Source organism: Trichogramma pretiosum, unplaced genomic scaffold, assembly GCF_000599845.2.
Source record: "Trichogramma pretiosum strain Unisexual culture from Peru unplaced genomic scaffold, Tpre_2.0 scaffold50, whole genome shotgun sequence".
NCBI classification, from domain to species: domain Eukaryota; kingdom Metazoa; phylum Arthropoda; class Insecta; order Hymenoptera; family Trichogrammatidae; genus Trichogramma; species Trichogramma pretiosum.
The window spans coordinates 1,272,875-1,293,628 of record NW_019640807.1 but is presented as its reverse complement, the minus strand read 5'-3'; the positions used below and the strand labels follow the sequence as shown (position 1 = coordinate 1,293,628).

Sequence of the window (20,754 nt, the reverse complement as noted above, 5' to 3'; positions counted from 1 at the left end):
GGTGACGACGCGACACGAGCTGCCGCGAGGAAACATTTACTGAAATTAGATCGGACGCGCACGCGTATCATATAGGGATGCGTGTATACTCGGTTCTCTTCTTCTTTTTTTTTTTAAAGGTTCTTTTCGAGCAAACGCTCCGTTTAATTTTACGATTTTCTCCGCCGTTATGCCTTCTTTGTCGAGAAAAATGAGATAACTTTTTTTTAACTATCGATCTCCCTTTTTCTCTCTCGTTTCAGCGCTGTACTTTCCGCAATCGGATCTGAGCATAAGAGTGCCGAGCCTGGGCAAGAATCAATTGGGATCGGGAATCGTGCTGCTGTCGGCCCGAACGTTGAACAACGACTCGTCGGTGCCCACCGAGGCGACCTATCAAATTTTGCCGCTTAAGGACAAGTCCGCGGCTCTGGTCAACGGCAGCGTCGTTCTGCTCGACGCTCCCAGAAGAGGTGAGTGGCAATAAAGAACGATTGATGATAATCGTAATAACAGAGTGACGCAGGGATCGAAACGTTAGTACGAAGTTTCACGCATAGGTGGCGAGTGAGTGTAATTATAAGATCACGCAAGTGATTTAGCAGCTTTGAAACGTTAAAAATAATACGAACATAATAAAACATATCTCACAGATATTTCTGAATGTCGAAAAAACGTTTCACATTAAAAATGATTTATGTTTTTAATTGTATAATAATTTAATCTTTTAGCTCTAACATTAAGCATTTAACTATAAAATTTAATACGTGAAAAATTACTCAGAATTTTTGAAAAGACCCATTTGAATTTTTTCAGAATTCTTAGAGCGACCTTTGGATTTTTGGGCGTGACCATTTCTTTGAAAAATCCAAAAATACAGAAAAAAAAAATTTAGGGGTATTCTTTGAACAATTCTAAAAACTTTTTCTGCAGACAACTTTTATAAAATTCATTTCAAAATTGACTAATTGGCTTTCGAAGGGTTGTTTTTTAATAAAGTTTTACTGCAATAAAAAAAAATCATAATATTTATACACCTCAATTTTTAACGATTATCGCGAATCGCTCATACACGTCTTGGATTTCGATTCGCAGGCAGCACGGAAACCATCGTCGTCCAAGCGACGGGCAAGGCCGGCGCCGAGGCCTTCCTGGAGATAAAAGTTCTTCCCCAGTACGCGAAGAATGGCAAAATCAATTGCACCGATTACGTGCAGGTAATTAATTTCGACGGTGTTATATACGCTCGCGCGAGCGTTCGAAAATTATTACTTTTGTTTCTGGTGCGCACGATTCACTCGCTGCTCTTTCTTCTGTTTGTTTTTGTTCCCCTCTCCGTTACGCAGGACATATGCTTTTGGAACTCGTCCAGGTACCGAATTTACGAGAATCAGCCGACGACGATGCTCGGCACGCTGGGCCCGAGTTTCTACCAGACGCTCTGCCCTCAATTCTTCAAGCCCGAGTACGACTTGTTGAATGGTAAAAAACAACAACGAAAGCATCAAAATAATAACAAAATCTGCGCGTCGATCGCAATATACATTCATCTCTATATATTTTCTCCTCCTCCTCCAAGGCACCGAATTCTTCCACCTGTCGAACGACCGGCTCTGGGCCAACGCCTCGCTCGACCGGGACAGCTGGGACAAGCCTCGGGGCACGGGTCCGCGCGCCGCCTGCGAGGTGCGCTGCGTCGTCTGGGACGAGACCACGGGCATACAGTACACCCGCGAGAAGGTCCTGCACGTGGACGTGCTCGACGAGAACGACAATCCGCCCGTGTCGCAGACCAACACGAGCGTGCACATCTACCTCAAGGACTTTTTGCAGGTAAAAGAGCTCGGTTGATTGATAAACGAGCTGAACGACGCGTGATTATTGTTATTTATATATACGTATGTATTTGCGTGCGAAACGTCTTGATGTTTGTGTGTACATCAGACGGCGTTTGTATAACCTCGCGTGCTCTCCGCGCGGACGAGTTTGATAAAAAAAAAAAAAAAAAAAACACACACACACACACAGAGAGACAGAGAGAACTGCCACGCGCGAAACGTCACCGTAGCGAGAGAAACATAAAGACATAGGAAGAAAGCACAGTCTGATCCTGATTAAACTCTGCACGTGGATGAGGAGGCGCACGAGCGAGAAAAATATCTCTTTCTCTCTATTTCATACTCGCTCTTTATGTGTACACGCCCATTTTTTTTCGATCCGTGTATATATATCACACGCTCGGCTATGCAGTATAGTCTCTCTTTCTCTTTGTATAGCTAAGTATACGCCATGAGGCGAACTTTTTTTCTCGCGAGAGGTTTATTTCGCGCTCGAACTTGTTACGATCTGGCACCGCGCGCGAGAGACCCGAGAGAGCAATTGGAAAGACGTCGTGCGACGTGCCAAACTTTCGATGATTGCGCCTTCATTAGCTCGAGAGTGACTCTACTTTAGGGGAAAACGTTAAAGAAGAATCGACGAGAGGAAAAAAAACGGACGGCGAAATGATTGAAGCATCATCATCGGTCCGTACTCGACGGCTCGCTGCAGCGCAATCTTTGTATCGCTGTACGACGCTTCTCATTAGTCGGAATTTTGGCTCCTCTCCCGCTTTATTATTATTGTACATATTACTCGACGTTTTGGCCGCGCGCGGCAATTTTCCTTTTCCTTCGACTTTGTATACATATTGATTGTAAGACGAGGTGCTCTAAAATACCCGAAGAGACGCAAAGAGCGATTATATACATAAGCTGTTCGGAGACATATGTAGGGTAAGCACTTGCTGGAAGAGACGTACGCGTAACGATACATATTGCGGGGCGTCGTTTGTCGAGCTGAATTCGCTCTTTAATCGGGACTGAGGCGGAATCTGCAAGGAAAACGTTTATACGGGGGTTTATATACACCGTCGTCGGCGCAACCCATATAACTCGACTCTTGAGATTTTCTCGTTATAAATCACGTAATTGCGCGTCGCGTAACAGTGCCGCGAGATCGATGGGATCGTGGGCTGCTTCTGATGTGTTACGAATGAGCTGGATATAAACACGGCAGCTTCGTAAAGCTCTACGCTCTATATCATTCTCGATCGTTTGAAAACGATCTACAATAAAATGTGAAGAAAAAAAAAAATAAATTGTGCGATTGTCTCGTTTTCAGGGTGACAGACTGGACGAGCAGGATCTGATTTTCAAGGACGCCGACGACGTGAGCACCAACAGCTACGACATCAGGCTGCTCGAGGACCACCACAACGCCCTGAACTTGGTCTGGAACACCATGTCGGTCGATCATCCGAAGATGCCGCCGTCCACGGCCATTTTCGCACGTGAGTTTTCAATCGTCGAGCCATAAACTCGTCATTCGAAAGAAAAAAAAAGTAAACCATTTATTTACCACTGCTGCATTGATCTATACACAGGACTGTACTCGAAGACGACGCTGCTGCCGAAATCGCCGTATCACGTGATACTCCAAGTCTCCGACGTATCCTTGCTTCCCGGCTACGGCAATAACACGGTAAGTTATTGGCCCTTTCTTTCCTCGCGATCGTTTGCTCGTTGTACGCTCAGCTACATTCGTAGAAATTCATTAGCGCGCCTCCCGGAAATTAATTGCCGCGCGGGTTTCGGGGCCGATTCGACGACGAGCCACGCCTCGCATTATACATAACCGACTCGCGGATGCGAATAATAATGCATCGATTGCATCCTCAATAAAAAAAAAAAAATTCCCCGATACAACGACGAGGAGGCCGCTACGGCGGCGGCGCGTTAATTAAGAAAAATATCGGGCGCCATTGTTTTTATATATATACGCGCGCAATACGTTTCCTCTGATACTTATAACGGCGCACGCATAGGCGCACACACATACATACACACGAGAGGGTTTATATGTGTACAATAGTGCGCGCGGCGTTCGGGAAAAACTTTTCGCAAAAGTATAAGCCGCGCGTACGTACCCCCCAGCCAATGGTCGAGAGAGTGAGAGAGAGAGAAGGAAGTGGAAGAAAAAAAGTCGCGCATCGGCTTTGCTGGCGCTAGTCGAAGAAAAAAAGCTAGAAAGAGAGAGAGAGAGAGAGAGAGTGAAAAGTTTTAGATACTAAAATCCTCGTTAAAAATGCCTATAGAAAATCTAGCCTTGACGCATTCAGCGCGGTATTACATTTTTTTCTTCTTTTTTGCTCATCTCTGCCTCTCTCCGCGGTTCTAGAGAGCAATAATGACAATAGACGCCACGAGATATAGAGAAAAAGAGAGAGATGAGAGAGGAAGTAGCTCGTCACGGATCGCGCGCGACGTTTTTCCCTCATTTTTTTTTTTTATTCGAGAAAAAAAAATATGTATATTTTCTTTATCTTGCCTGCGATGCTGTATAGCCGCAAAGTTATTTACTATTTTCTTCCTCGTTCTTTCTTTTCTTTTCGCGATGACGGAGAGAAAGAGAGAAATGAGGATTTTAAAGAGGCTTATGTTAGTGTACGCGTTGGGGATAGGCATCGCGATAGCTATAGCGGGATCGAAATGATGTAGTACGAAGCTTCGAGTATAGGTGGCGAATCGTGGCACAAATTATGGCATCGCGCAAGTGGTTTAGATAACGTAATCATTTAAGAATGAAACGGAAAGTTTCATGATGAAAAAAACGTTACTTGATAAAAAGTCATAATGGGTTTTTATTTATTACGTATTTCAAATTCGATCTAGATTCAATGTCCTTCACTATATTTCAGACAGAAAGAGAGAGAGAGAGAGAGGGAGAGCAATGAGGATTTTAAAGAGGCCTATGTATGAGCGTACGTCGGGGATACATCCCGATTAGGTCGCTTTTCTTCTCTTTTTCTTTCCCTCTTATTCTTATTTTCCCGCGGCATCGAGGATCGATCGGCCGGAATAAAGTCGTCCTGCACGTGTCGCGCGCAGCTAAATCCATTTTATCCCTGCCTTATAATTCTCTACCAATTTTCCATCCCCTTTCACCCAAAACCGTATACGATGAAATTCACTCTTGTATCCCGTACAGATCAACATCACGCTGTCGCTGATGGGACCGCAGCATTACACGTCGACCACGGCCCCGTCCAATCATCCCGACGGACTGTCGGCGCTGACCGCCTCGAAGAAACCGGGGGCGACGGCGGCGATCGTTTACACGCAGGAGACGATACTGGTGTCTCGCTACTCCGGCCAGTACTACAGGATAACTCAGCCGCTGCTGCTGGCCCAGAGAGAGGCGGCGGCCGTGCAGTTCAGCCTGCGCGGCCCCAAGGCATTCAACGTCACGAGCAAGGGCGGCATCGTTTACGTTGCCGATCCCCAGGCGCTGGCTGCCATCTCCAATGCGATCAAGTAAGGATAATATGTCTTGATGCATAATGCGATATGTAGCTCACGTCGGTAGACGACGCTGAACATTGGTCGTGGCTTTTTATTCGGAAAATTAAAATTCAAAATGTTTCAAAATACAATGCTATTCATTGGTCGATTTTAACGATTTTTCTATTAAAATTATAAAGTGAATTTTAAATAATTTGACAAAGATAGTTTGACCATTTCGAAAAGTTTCGATTAGTTTTCGATAGCTTTTACTGCATACCACTTTAACCTTTCACCACTTTAGATGGCGAGTATTTTGATTCTGTGAATCTGCAAGTGGCAAAGTCAAAATAATGGTATAACACAGGTTTGCAAAAATGTGCCTGTCGTTTTTTAAATCGAATTTCGCATAGGCATATGTCTCCTGCACTCCTTCTTAAGAAGGATAAATAGAGAAGAAAACCAAATTTAATAATTTGAACTTTCCAATCAGCCTGAGAATCGAGTGGAAAGCCGCCAACGAGGCGAAGCCAACCTCTTACGCGATACTGTCGCTGAAAATCGTCGATCTGACGGACGCCTGCAAGCAGAATCCCGCGAACGGCCGCTCGTGCGCCAACGCCAAGACGGCCCAGGAGTGCCAGGGACGCTGCGGCATCGCGGCCGGCGGCAATTTCAGCGGCAATTCGACGAGCCAAGTTAATGGGACGACGACGACGACGAGCGGCTGCGCCTGGCGCTCCAACGGCAACGGCCAGGCCAGCAGCACCATGACGGAAAAGTACGAGACCTGCTCGGCCAATCTCAAGTACTGTCCGGACAACGTGTGCGACGAGCTCGAGTATCTCGATCTGCGCATCTGCCCTCAGGACTGCGCCATCGAGAGTGAGTAAAGATTAATTTATTTCTTAATCGCGACGGAAAAAGTCTACTTCGTTAAATCAGAAATTTATAAGTACTGATTAATGTTTTACATTAGTTAATCGAAAATTCATAAGAATGCAATCGTAATTAAAGCCAGCCGCTGCCACCAGATGGCGAGTACTTTAATAGGTAAATCTGCAAGTGGCAAAGTGAAAATAATTTTATAAATAAAGATAAAGTACTATTTTAGACATTTATAATTTGACGAGACTTTGCAGTAGACTATTTTCATTTAAAATGTAGAAAATGTAGAAATTCAAAATTAACTACATGAATAATAATGCCAAGGAGTAAGAAGTTTTTTCTCCATTTTTTCTACAAATTTCTCAATTTATATTTTGAAAAGTTGCTACCATACGAAATCTCTCAACGACCGAGAACTAGAGCGAAAAACGAGCAATATCCACGCTAGTAAATACGTTATATCGTCCAACTTTCTTTACCAATTTTTTCCTCCCTCTTCCCCCCCTCCGCAGCGGAATTGCGCTTCGCCGAGGTGAACAAGGCCGGCCGCGGCATCAAGCGCGGCTTCGGCACCTGCTGGTGCGAGGACTTTCTCATATGCACCTGCGGCTCGAGCTTTCGCGACATGCCCATGTCCGGCGAGAACTCGCTCGCTCGCTCCGCGAAAAAGGATCAACAGCAGCAGGGACGAGACAAACCGACGGCCGTCGACGTTCAGCAAGGTGAGTTCGTACATAAATAGACTCGCGAGTCCTTTTTAATTGTATAAATATTTTTATAATTGGTTATTGGAAGTTTTGGTGCGTAAGTATCGCGCGGCTATGTATAGAGGGTAACTCGAGCCAATGCTTATATATATACTACATTCGTAAATTGGAAAACTTTCAACGCGACATAACGAACGTTTACGATTGAATTTATAACTGCGGCAAATTGTCGTTGAAATATAATTAAGCTCGATGTTTTGATTGCTTCGCCTCGAACAGGCAATTTCCGCGGAAAGTATATATTATATCTAAGATGACATATACATAACATTACGTAATTCATTCCAGCCGCGGGTAGCATGTGTGGCACTTCGTGCCTGATCGGGGTCTCGGTGGCCTGCTCGTTCGCCTTCGTCAGCTTCATGGCCATTGTCTGCTTCTGGAGAACGAGGTAAGTCAGCGCGTCGTAATAAAGCTCAAAAATAACAACTAATTCACGTACACATCGTGAAAGCTCCAATTTTAACCTTTGCTCTTTTTTTTGGTATTTTACGACTTATACAAAGTCATTATCGTCGAGCACTTGGTCGCTCGGTGCATATAAGCTCGAGCGTACATACGCGGAGCTTTTAACGAAAAGCGCGTGTATCGGCTCTTTTTTTTCGGCGCGCAGTTTAATTTTCTCGTCGCAAGCTCCACTGGGTTTTCTCTCCGCGTTATTTTTGTTGTTTTTTTTTCTCCGCAAGCACGGGTGATATTTTATTTTCTCTCTTTCTTTCTCTTTTTTTTTGCAACATGCCATAAGAGGCGTACATAGCAGAAGAGAGAGAGAGAGAAATAGACGCGGGAAATATGCACGCGCGCCCGCGCCCGGCATGTATGCATAACCTGAATGCAACGAATGCAGAGCGGCTGAGCTCTCATACCTGTGCCCCCCGTATACTAGAAGATATATATACGCGTATACATATCGCGTTTATACGTGTATGTACAACAGCTTCTGGGCTTTTTACTCTTCTATCTTTTTTTTTCCTTTTTTTTTTTTTTTGCTCCACTGTGTAAACGTCAGATAATGCGCGCGATTAGCCAAAGCGCGTGTATGTGTGTTTTTTAACTACCCACCCCCCACCTTTTCGTAACCCACTGTGCTGCGTGAGTGATGATATATACGCAAGCCGGTGTGTGTGTGTGTGTGTGTGAGTCGTGACGTTACATTATCGTTCGGTGTGTTTCCGCGACGACAGAGTCTCTCCCACGCGTCCTCGCTCGAGCTTTGATTAATAAATGATCGTAAAGCGCTTGATACACGTAATACACCCGCCTCGCTTTTATAGCCCCGTAAAATGAAACGACACATAAATAAATGAAAAAAAAAAAAAAAACTAGATCGCGCACGAAAGTGAAACAACGACAAAAAAATATCTAATTTCTGCTCTCTCCTCCTCCCTTTCCAGAATCGCGTCGAAGGTGTCGCGACGCAACGGGGGCGGCTGCATGCGCCGGGGCAGCAGCGACACGGACGCACACGGCCTCGGCATACTGCCGCAGGACTACGTCGAGCGAGGAGCAGCAGCCGCGGCGGCGGACTCGAGCGGCGTAGGAGTAGGCAACGGCCTGCTGATTGGCCTAGATTCCATGACTGCAATCAATCGCTCGCTAATGCCACCCAAGAGTCTCACGGTAAGTGTGTGTGTGTGTGTCTTTGTGTGTACATATAATAATATCATCAAGACGCTTTCTGCGTTGTGTACACAACAGTATATATATATATAAAATCTTATCACGAGGTATCATATGCCGCAAGGATAAATATCGTATTCTGTTTGACTTTCACGCGGGCTCTAGAGAGAGACACAGAGGATATATTCTAGATATAAAAGCGCATATAAATACTTTGATATGCGCCGCGTCGGGCGACCGACTTTAATCCGTAATAATGTATATTTTCACACGTATTTATATACTGCTCTCTTTCGCCGTACTATATACGTTGATACGTGTCCTGCGTGAGCTAGAGTCGCATACGTCCAATTTCGTTCCCATTTTTATTTTCTTCCTTCTTCTCGCTTCTTCTTCTTTACATGATTATTTTTCTTTCACACCTATATATATACCAAGCCGGGGCGCGCGCGCGCGCCCGAGACGTTTTGAAAAACGGTCAAGCCTCGAGAGCTATATGTATACAGTTTACGTACGTGAGAGGAGAGCACAAACGAGCCAGAGAGAGTGAAAAAAAACTCGTACGTATATATATGAGGCTGCGGCGGCACACAGCCCCAGGGTGTGCGGAAAAAAGCATAATTCAATGCATCGGAGTTCTCGCAGCGGTGGCAGTATAGCACCCCTCGGTTATTATTCTATGCGATGAAATTCTACAACCTATATTCCGATAAATCGAGTAGTCGCCACCGTTGCTCGGGTAAGATGGCAAAGTGCTTTTCAGTGTTACATCGATTTATTCGTATAGGCATTTGTATGTTCATTATCGTATTATAATATGTAAGGACGCATAGGTGCTTTTTTCTATACATTGGAAACAATAGAAAATAAAATATTATTTTTTAATTTTTACTATTCAATGAAAAACATTATGTTAGTTCGAGTCTTTTTAGCTTAGAAAGTATATCTCAAGTAATATCAAATAAGTCAAATTATTTCAGAAACATACAATAATGATTTGATTCCACAGAGGATTTTGTCGCATTATTAAATCCACATTTGACTATTGTATAATACTTTCTTATTTACTCCGTCTTTAATAAGATAGGTTCACATGCGTTTAGAAAAATTAAATTTTTGCCTACTTTTTGCATTTCAAATGTACCAGAAATATTTCTATACTTTTTTGTACGAAAAAAAGGAAATGTTTACAATTACTAGCCAGTGCCTTGAGTTATAATATACAGTTACTTTGATTTTGTCACTAGCAGATTTGTAGAATTAAGGGTACTCGCCATCTAGCGATGGAGACTCAAAGTCGCACTATCACATTAAAAGTTAAAAACTGTTCTAAATTTTTGGAAACAATAAAATTGTCGTTCTCGTGTCATCTAAAATGCGCTTAATACTTGTTACATAATTTTAATTAAAAAATTCCCAAAAACACTATAAAATATCATCATCGTTTACACGCGTCAAAAATTATCGTTTTCTCAAACTCGTTGCTATTTCTCCGCGACAGACCGACCCCAAGTGGGAATTTCCACGGGCCAGGCTGCAGATCGAGCAGGTGCTGGGCGAGGGCGAGTTCGGCCGGGTGCTGCGCGCCAAGGCGCACGACATCGCGGGCCAGCCGGGCGTCCAGACGGTCGCGGTCAAGACCCTCAAGGAGTGCGCCAACAGCGGCGAGCTGGCCGATCTGCTCTCCGAGTACGAGCTGCTGAAGGACGTCAAGCATCCGAACGTGATCAGGCTGCTGGGGGCCTGCACAGGGGCCAGCGGCCCGGTCTATCTCATCATCGAGTTCGCCGAGTACGGATCGCTCAGGTAAGGAGAAAGTGTGTATACGTGACACTTTTAGACTTTGAACGAATGAAAAGAGAGAGAGAAAAAAACGAGCGGATGAATCATCCCCGTCTGCTACGAGTGAATGTGTGTGTGCGTGTGTAAACGTGGGCGAGAAAGGGAAACAACTAATATGCATGCAAATAAGCGGCCGACGGGACACGACAGATCGTCGTCGGAGTCGTGGCGCGTTCCATAACCAGCAGCAGCACACCTATATATACAATTCCTCTCCTTCTCGCCACGCTTTATACGCCACGTTCTGGCCAGCAAATTTCCACAATTATAAAGCTCCAGTTCAGCGCGTACACCCCTTTATTAAAATACTTCCATCTTAAGATACCTTTCTTAATAATTTCTCGCGCGTTTCGCAACACTTAAAACTACTTCCTGCATTATATGTATTCCTGAATATTTATATAAAGCAAATGCGGAAAGAAAGACAGAAAGAAATGCTAAATTGCGAATCTTGCAGAAATTACTTGCGCAAGAGCCGACACTTGGACACGGACGGCAGATTGCCCAGCGCCATGTCGCAGCAGCTCTTATCGTCGTCGTCGAACAACGGCCTGATGGGTACGACGACGACGATTATGGACGAGACGTCGCTCACGAGCAGCAACGAGTCCATCACGCCCCGCGACATCATCTCCTTCGCCTGGCAAATTAGCAAGGGCATGGCTTATCTCGCCGACGTCAAGGTATATTATAAAAGAAAACGGAACGATTTTTTCTCTCTCGATGTGCGATATCGCGCAAACTTGTACTTCTTTTTTTTTTCTTCGCACAGCTGGTACATCGAGATTTAGCGGCGAGAAACGTGCTGCTGGCGGCGGGCCGGCAGTGCAAAATATCCGACTTCGGCCTGACTCGAGATATTTACGAGGACGACGCTTACTTGAAGCGCAGCAAAGGCAGAGGTAACGTATATTATTAGGCCGTACGCTATACGTGACATTGTTTTCGGTGACTTTATTTTACCTATATAGATATGATGTATAAAAAGTTATAACTAGCGCGCATTTGTCAATCAAACGACGGAGGCTGCTCTTTACGCTCCGAAAACTCGATAAAATCGATATTTTACATAAACGTATTATATGGTATCGATGAAAGTTTCTCACGCCCGCGTATAACGACGTTCGAGAACTAGGCCTGCAACCGTACTCGATGCCGATAACTTTATTTCGTTATCTTTTTTTTTTTTTCGTTCACGTTAATTCTCTGATCTCACCGACGACGACGACTTCGCAGTGCCGGTGAAATGGATGGCACCGGAATCGCTGGCGGATCACGTCTACACGAGCAAATCCGACGTCTGGAGCTTCGGGATTCTGCTGTGGGAGCTGATAACGCTGGGGGCCTCGCCCTATCCCGGCGTCGACGTGCACAATCTCTACAATTTGCTCAAGTCCGGCTACCGCATGGACAGGCCGGCCAATTGCTCCACGCAGCTGTGAGTTACTGCTTTTAATTTTATTTGTTTATTTGTTTCTTTTTATCGAACTATTTTGATTTCTCGAACGATTTGTACATCGATAAAGTGTCGATACGAAGAGCATGGGAAAATTCAATTTTGCCTCTAAAATGAGATACATGAAAAATTTTTCCAAGCTACGCGCTCGAAGCACGAGTGGAAGTGAAGTTTTTCCAGCACGTCTAGTACAAAATTCGTTGATGTCTGCGGAAAACCCCCAGGAGAAACGCACTCGCGTCTTACAACATTTTTCCTCTGACATCTCGATGAACGTGCTCGAGATATTTCATTTTCATCTTGGTTATCGTTCCAATTTTTCGACGACGAGTTTGCAATAACTCAAAGCTTCAAAAAATTATTGCTAGATCTATTTTTAATTCCAAATTACGATGAACAAATTGTTTAATCGACACGAATATCTCATCCACGCATTGCATTCGAAATTGCACTATACACAGTCTGACCGAGTGTCGAGCGTAACTACTTGAAGCTCGTTTCTTTTTTCGCAATCCTAAACATATAGAAAAAGCAAAAAAAAAAAAAAGGAAAACAGATGAAGAAACTCGAAACGCTGCGAGGTGTCCTCGTTTTTTTCATTTCCATTCGCGACGCGCAATTCCATTACGCGAATTCCATTCAAAAAAATTCCGCAGTTGTTGTAAAACAGAAAAAAGGTCGCGCTTCTCCACGCGCTGTAGTCCTCGAACTTGCGCCTAGGAATTTTAATATATATAAAAAGTAACTCGTATTATACCGCGTCTCCTCGACGCATTAAAACATTAAAACAAAAATGAATAGGGGAAAAAAGTAAATAACATATATTTTTTTTTCCTTACAGCTACAAGCTGATGACATCGTGCTGGCACGACGAGCCGGGCCTGCGGCCGTCCTTCAAGGAGCTCGCCCTCGTCTGGGAGGGTATGCTCGAGGCCGCCGCGGACTATCTCCAACTGGCTCAGCCGCGAATGGTGCACAATCAGGCCTACTTCACGTCGCTGAATCCGCTCGACAGTCCGCGAAGCACAGCCAGCAGCAGCGGCGAGTACGAGCAGCCGCGCAAAATACCGAGATCGGTCGCCGCCGCCTCGGCTGCCTCGACCGTGAGCAGTCGCAGCAGCAACAACAGCGACTCGATCAAGCGCGACGAGTCGGACAAGGACACGGCCGTCAATTATCTGAACAAATCTCTGGCTGGTCAGCATCGTTCGAAGCAGCAGCAGCAGCAGCAGCTGACGTCCAAGTGCGACAAGGTCGACAAACTCGAGGACCTGTGGCAGGTGGATCATCGTCTGCGTCAGCCGTCGAGATCGAACTACGTGAACGAGTCGGCCCAGGAGGCCTATCAGCGCCACTACGAGAGCCCGATAAGACTGAGGAATCGCAGCGTGGCGAGCAACAGCGAGAACGAGTCGACGACGACGCCGACGGGACCGTCGCCGGACGACGACGAGGATATTCAGGCTGGTGGTGGTAGGCCGCAGTCGTACATCGACATGCAGTCCGGAACCGCCGGGGCGAGCTCGACGACGACGACGACTGCCGCCGACAACGGAGGAGCCAAGATGAAACTAGCCGAGGCCGAGAGTCTGCTCATGTCGTTCGGGGGCGGCTCGGAAATCGGAGTTTAAGCGCGTGAATGAATGGTTGGGTGTATGAATTCTTCGATCGGGGGGAAAAAAAAATTAAAGTGTCTTGAAGATTTAAGTAAAATCGGTTATAATAATTATGAATCAAGCCTTAACGAAAATTACGATATTCGATGTAGCGTTGATACGGTTGATAAAAACATTTTATAACTACCATATAGTCTATGTAGCAACGATGTAGTTTATAGAGAAAAATAATAATAATAATAATAATAATGAAAATGTGCTTGCGTATAACAGAGCATCGTGTGAACGCGATCGTGTAAAACGAGGTAATCGATGTGACACACGCGCTTATAGAAAGATAAAAAGAAAAGTTCCACATGCAGCCTAGTCAAACGTATCGTTATAAAATCTTTGTGTAATATATCTATGAAGCTCCGGGAAGAAATTCATACGGTGTGACGAGAGCTCTCATTTATACTTTATTAATGTAAATGTATGTTTTAAAAAATAGATTAAAACCATGTCTTCGATGTTTATATTTAAGTAAATTAACGATGTAGTAAGTGGAATGATGATCTCGCGATTTTAGTCCTACCCCCATACTTTATATCCCTCCCCCTCCGCAGGACATTCCATTGTTTAATGTTTATAATGAAAAATAATGAAAAAAATGCAGGGTTCGTATTTTTAACTCGTGTTATGGGTATTTTTTTTGTACATCGTGACAATCAGCTATAGATAGAAAAAGAGTCGATTGTCGAGGCGTTTAACCAAAGACTTGAATTTTGTTTTTATCGCTCTCTCGCGCATTCTTTCTCATTTTTTCGAAGACAAAGAAAAATAAACGATATTTTTTAATAATAGATGAAAAATTAACGAAATCATCGTAGCGAAAAAGTAGGATTTAGCAATTGAATTTGTAATCGTGGCAAGGACTGTAATAGACGAATAAGAAATGTTAGAATTATAATCAAATTAACGTAAGTTTTCTTCCACATTGTGTACGTTATAACAAAAAAATAACCCTTTTTCATCGATCGATGCTGTACATATGATTTGTTGAATTCGTTCTGTGATTTGATAATTGTACATATTATATACATGCGTAGCTTTAAGTTTTTAGCTTATTATATCAAATACGTTACAGAACGTAATGGCATTACTGTACATTTTTTGAATAATTTCGTTCGCCAAGGCAGAACACGATATTGTACATTTTTTTCGTAAAAAAAAAAAACAATGGATTTAGTTTGTATTCTTAATGCTTACTCGAATGTGTCGGTATACTGCACTCGATGTGGCCGATGACTCGAACTCTTTGTAAATAATCATCGTCTTTGTGCCGATTCGATGTCTCACTTTAATTTCACATTTTTCGATTGTACAATTTTTGGATGAAAAATAAATGTGCTTTTTTTAACGATATACAATTGTAAATAACACCCACCACACGCGCGACTTTGTTCTTTGTCCTTTCGTTCGAGGTTTTTTTTTCGTCTCGACTCGCGAAAGGGCGGGAGAGACGATCGCTGCACTCCGCCACTGCAGCGACGGTTGCTCGCTCGCGCGGTGCTCCGACGCGCACTGCCAACATTTTGGCGCCAAACGCGACGGGTAAACACAAACGAGAGTCAAAATATTATGATTTACGATCGGGGTCAGCTCGTGAGCTTCCGTAATATTTTGCTCCGATAATTTGTAAGTACATACTTTTAAAAGGCCGACGATTCGGCCGAGCGTCTCGCAGGTACAGACACAACACACAACGACACACGACGCGCGCGCGCACGGACTCCGGAGTTCGCGTAACGGTCGATTTTACAGGCAAGTTTAAAAAAAAAACGAAAAGAACGCGTTTTTGAACCGAGTTCGATATAAAGTTAATTGATTGTCTAGATTCCGACGAAGATTTTAAAGACTCCGAGATGGCGTACTATCAACTGAGCCGAAGCGACCAAATTATAATGCTACTCGTGCACATGTACGTGTTCACGATTTACGTCTGCCTGATAAACTTCGTCTTCGACGATCTGCTCGAGCTGGGAAACAGGAGAGCTGCTCGTCGAGTCGTCTCAACGACGGTGGAGCAAGAGAAGTTCGAGGCGCAGCAACAGGAAAACGAGACGAGGACCAGAACGACGAGTTCGCGAAGATCATCCCGATAAACATTGTGTTATTATATATTTGCTGATGGTAATTGGTTTCAAATATCATAATGTGCAGATGTTTATTTCATCTTCGTTCATAATCGAACGAAGGTGCTGTTGTTAAGATAAATTGTATATAGATGAGAAGTCGGAATAACGAGAATAAATGTTTCGTCGTGGTTGAATCAAATCGTACGTTTCTTTGCTTTTCTTTTTATTACAGAAATAAATAAAATTCTGTTTCTCATTCAATCGTTTGTTCTTCGCTTACGTCGCTAAATATATATAAAAGTAAAAATCTTATACAAAAGCAGTTTTTCAAACTGTGCATCGTTAAAAATCTACAAATTTAATGTGTCGATACAAAATTTGGAGCCACCGGCTTGTGCGTTGAAACTTTGAGTCTCAATGTCGCCGTCGTTGCTCTCGCCCAGCAAATTCAACTCCTCTATATCTGTTTTGAACATTTTTGGCGCGCTTCGAATGATTGGCGGTGATTTCTTTTCACCCTGTGTCTCGATAACAGCTTTTATTTCAACGACAGTCTTATCTTTATCATTTGGCAAGAGAAAATCGTCTGAAAAAAATGAAAATTAACTTCACTTTTGTACCATGGAACAAAAGATATTCAAATTTAGCAAAGAAAGTCCTTATTACCATTTTCTTCAGTACTCGGTGTGCTTCTTTCGCTTATATACATTTGCATAGACGCTATCTGGATAGAATCAACGAAATCCCTGTCCCAGGCTCTGAAGTAATTTATATAATCATTCTGATGAATGGTCCTAACTAATTTGTCTAAATCTTCTGGCATGGAAAATTGCTTGAAATGTCGCGCTTCTTTCGGAATATCGTCCGGCTTACAATACGGAAACTGTAAGGCATAATATTTTTTATTTCCTCTGCAAAAGTTTTCTTTCAGCAAAGCCATGACGTGTTTGTCCAAGTTGCGATACATAATCGGTGCTATTCGACCTGTGTCAGGTGATGCTGCGATGATTATTATATCGGCCCTGGCGTAAGATTCATTACACCAAAGATAAGGATCCTGACAAAAGAAACGATATTTGAATTTTTGTTGGACAGTTATTTCAATTTTTTCTCGCTTATATTTTACCTTGTGTTCACTACACGGGATGTCTTCATTATCGATCATTGCGTCGATATTGCAGCATTTTAAGTAACGCGCCAGATCTAACATTACATTTACATGAGCCATATGAGTCGGTGAATAAACCAAAAGGCACTTGGGTTTTCTTGCTTGTGCAAGTAAAAATTCTAAAATAAAATTTTTCATCATTATTTCATGTATTATAACAAAGCACTTCATTATCAGTATAATAAATTTACCTCGTTTTTTAATATATTGAAAATATCGAAGAATAAGATACAATATCACAGGTGGGATCCAAACAACACTTATAATCATGATATACAAACGACCGGGAGGTGGAACTGAAATAAAGTAATTGATTTTGTTAAAAATAATGTAAATTAGAATATCTATAGGTAGTATTTATTACTTACGTATATTAATAACAGGGGATGTAGTATTTCTACAACCATTATCTGGACATGTAGGGTGAAGAGCTGCTACATGAATAACATTTTCTCCATCTCCCATAATGAATTTATGATGGATATGATGATTTTTACCAGAATCTTCAAGTACTACTACTTGTGTATGATTAGTTCCTCGGTTGATAGCCCAAACTTTATATTGTGTTACATTATATTTACGTGATATGGGTTGTATGTATAAACCTACAGAAGTTTCTTCAGAAACATCAGTATAAATGAATGGAGAGAATAGTGTAAGATTATTATTTTCTGTAGTAGTTTCTGAAAAATTAAAACTTTGGTTATTCATTTCACTTTGATTGAGTTTTGAATGCATGAAAATTCAAATTACCAAGGAATCTATGATCAGGAACCAAGAATAATAGTTTTCTGCTGTACTCGTATGTGCCATTATAAATAGCATACTCCAAACGATAGGAAACCATTTCAAAAGAATAATTAGAAAATGGACATGATACATGAAAATCTGTCAGTGGAAATTGTGTGACATTGTGGTGAAACTCAGCATGACGACAAGCCGATGTCGCAGACTCATCACCAAGCCCTTGAAAACGTGTTGTCAGTCCTACAAAATACAAATTCAATCGTGTAAATATATATTCTATTCAAATTTTGTTCACTGTCTGACTTACCAGCAAAATCAACATTATCAATGGTTAAATTCAATGCGGTTGCCTTTGGATTGACTCCTCCAAAATCTTTAATATAGGCTGTGAGAAACACCTCGACGATCCTATCGGAATTAGGTGGTACATGGCTCATCAGATCAAATCTCTTCTCCAAGCAGTCTGAAACGAAGAAAAAATTTTAATTTACCATGAATAAAAATTCACCAGCTCCAAAATTTATCAAAACATCAGTATCTTAGAGAAATGTTACCTTGTCCTCTCTGAACCTTTTCTATGAGACACACATCTTGGGGCGTGAATTCAAAGTTTTTCTGCAAAAAAAAAAGCAAGAAAGAGAAAAGATGAAGAGCGTAAAAAGAGTTATATACTTTTTGAATTTACGGCTCTTGGTCATGATTCCGCGGCGGAGTCGAGAGATAGAAAGAGCACGCTACATGTATACCTATACGAGCATGCACGAGCCCTCTGAGTAAACACGAACTGTATACATGCATGCCATATATATGCATGTGTTTGTGTGTGTGTGTGTGTGCTTTCCGTGCAAAAGCGTCCTCTTTTAAAGAGTCGCTGACCCAAATGAAAACACGCCGAGAGCAGCAGCAGCTCCGTGTGCCGCTGCTCCGTGCAGTGCAATGCATCGCGGACTTGTGTACTATAGTGGTATATAGGCAGGTATATACTAACTTCGCGGAATAAAGGTACCTACAATAAGTGCAGAGAGAGCAGCAGCAGCTCAGCGAAGTAAAGAGAGAAAGAGACGGAGCTGCTGCTGCTGCGCTTACTTTGCAGGTAAACTCCCCATGCAGCACAACTGGACACCTTGTTTGTATGTGTGTGTGTGTATGTGTGTAGGTATTGTATACGATGCATATACTCACCACTGTGCGACAATAATCGGGGTAGCATTTCGAGGCGTCAGCTTGAAAAACGACGAACGAGATGAAAAGCAGCAGCGATATCGGCAGCATTTTATTTTCTACACTTGCAACTTGAGACAGAGACAGAGACAGAGAGAGAAAAAGAGACGCTCGACGCTATATTATTATGCTGCGTGCGTTTGTTGTGCTCGAGTATACAGGATCAAGCGGAGTTTATTATTGTTTCGTTCTCGCGATGACACTTCATCGTAGCATCAGCAGCTGCCTGAACCACAGCATCCAATGATGGGCCTCCTCGCACGTTTTCGTCAAAACACGGAAGGCCCGCGAGATTCTTCACATGTCGTACGTACGAGCACATTTGACACTGGCAGGCCGAGTAGCCTAGCAGCAGCAGCAGCAGCAGATAACGGGCTCACGCTCACTCACTCACGCACTCACGCTCTGCTCCGATAAAAAAGAAGCGTGTATATACCTATTTTATTTTTATTACTCAAAAATGCAAACGAGGAAAAAAAAAAGGAGGAATTCTCTCTCTCTGACTTTATTTATACGGTGCAGAGGCGCGTGATGCGTATAAATATCCACACTCGCGCGCACACACGGAAACACAAACGCGCAATAATATCGTTCGAGATTTCGTGGCGTGCGTGCGCTGTGCAGCACACGCGAATTATATATCGAGCTTTGTGTATGTGTGTGTATAGACAAAACAGCAGCAGACACGGAACTCCGCGAGAGCTGCGAGACAGCAGCGACGTTCACTTTTCCATGATGTAGGCGCTACTGACTGTGGCACAAGTCGGAGTCGCGGAGCAGCAGCAGCAGCTCGGCCTCGTCATACGGCGCTGCTGCTCATGCGTTGCTGCGCGCCTTGCCCTGCACCAGGGGCCGAGCTGCAATCGCATATATATCTAGATACCGTATACACGCTATATAGTATATAGCTTTACTTTGTTTGTCTTTTGAGCGGAGTAGACTGCAGCAAAGGCTATAGAAGCGAGGCTTCTCTTCCTACGTACAAGGCATGTCTCTCCGTCTCTCTCTTTCCTTTATCCTGCGACTTTGTTACCCATAGACGGACACAGGCCATCGGATATCGATGCTCCGAATAATATAACGTACGCGTCAGGTATTTCATTTCCACGAGCGAGGCGGCCCCGTGAGTTTCGCGCGCGTGCCCGCGAAATGTGCCTCTCGCAGCTCGTATCGCATATATATATAGCTATCATTGTTACCCGCGCTGCAACGTATTATGCGCGTATTACGTCGTGTGACATGGTATACGGAGTTTTAGGTAACGATATACGTTTGCATCTTTTTTTTTTTCGTGTCCGTGTAATCGAAGTATAGAACTATATAGTTGACCCAAGATTCGAGGTGTACGATTACGATTCGATTATTTGCCGCGTGCGTAAGACACGATAATTCGTTATTTATGTTGATGTTGTTAATGGAGCTAACGAATGCGTTCGCGGAAACGAAGCTGTGAAAAAAAACGATAATTCGTCCTTGTATGAAAATTTGATGGATGTTCTAAACAGTGTACATAGTTTAAAAGTTGGATCGCGTAGTAACACAGCTTGTGGAATTTAGCGCGAGCGCTAACGAGGGCTCGACATTTTATGAGCTTTAAAATTAATAAGGTGCTATATTTTGCTCCAAAAGTTTATTGATTTTTTTCAAAATTAAAACATTGATTCAACGTAATGAGATAAAGTTAGAGAAATTTATCTGCAATCGGAAGCATCTGACTCGACCGCTAGGTGGCGCAGCGCCAAGGAAAACCCGTACCCGCAAGAAGGAGGCTATTCTTCAGGGCATTAGTACATCGGTATGATGTCGGCACATTACACGGTGAATCGATCGACGTCAAAAATTTGTTCATATATTCTTGGTATTGGAGATGTGTGTACGATAGGGTACAGCATAGTTCCACTTTAAAAACCTGGATGCAAACACCAATTACACCCCAAGTATCCATTATTATACTGTAATAATTATTATTATTATTATCCATTATTGTACTGCGTGGCAGCATGATAAAATGT

General features: G+C 43.1%; 2 protein-coding genes across 4 annotated transcripts in view; one reads left to right on the top strand and one right to left on the bottom strand.

Moving 5' to 3' along the window:
- Positions 1–14,891, top strand: part of LOC106649415 (proto-oncogene tyrosine-protein kinase receptor Ret) — a 33,298-nt gene extending 18,407 nt beyond the window's left edge. For 2 of the 3 annotated variants that reach the window (XM_014366805.2, XM_023460376.1), the window contains 16 exons: positions 243–452; positions 1,075–1,196; positions 1,326–1,461; positions 1,559–1,812; positions 3,142–3,310; positions 3,404–3,501; positions 5,008–5,333; positions 5,794–6,185; positions 6,701–6,910; positions 7,244–7,346; positions 8,350–8,575; positions 10,077–10,381; positions 10,875–11,100; positions 11,190–11,319; positions 11,654–11,855; positions 12,715–14,891. In XM_014366805.2, the coding sequence (XP_014222291.1) occupies positions 243–452; positions 1,075–1,196; positions 1,326–1,461; positions 1,559–1,812; positions 3,142–3,310; positions 3,404–3,501; positions 5,008–5,333; positions 5,794–6,185; positions 6,701–6,910; positions 7,244–7,346; positions 8,350–8,575; positions 10,077–10,381; positions 10,875–11,100; positions 11,190–11,319; positions 11,654–11,855; positions 12,715–13,504 (3,899 nt within the window). In that variant the 3' untranslated portion in view covers positions 13,505–14,891. The remainder of the gene's footprint in view (positions 1–242; positions 453–1,074; positions 1,197–1,325; positions 1,462–1,558; positions 1,813–3,141; positions 3,311–3,403; positions 3,502–5,007; positions 5,334–5,793; positions 6,186–6,700; positions 6,911–7,243; positions 7,347–8,349; positions 8,576–10,076; positions 10,382–10,874; positions 11,101–11,189; positions 11,320–11,653; positions 11,856–12,714) is intronic. The other variant, XM_014366806.2, reaches the window with a different exon arrangement.
- A 917-nt stretch (positions 14,892–15,808) lies between these two features.
- LOC106649417 lies at positions 15,809–19,468 on the bottom strand. The gene is made up of 9 exons (XM_014366812.1): positions 18,704–19,468; positions 18,076–18,136; positions 17,829–17,984; positions 17,528–17,761; positions 17,143–17,457; positions 16,966–17,070; positions 16,733–16,893; positions 16,273–16,663; positions 15,809–16,192 (listed from the first exon to the last, which is right to left on the bottom strand). Exons 1-9 carry the CDS (start codon positions 18,791–18,793, stop codon positions 15,957–15,959), a joined length of 1,749 nt encoding a protein of 582 aa, XP_014222298.1. The 5' UTR covers positions 18,794–19,468; the 3' UTR covers positions 15,809–15,956.
- Positions 19,469–20,754: the final 1,286 nt, after the last annotated feature.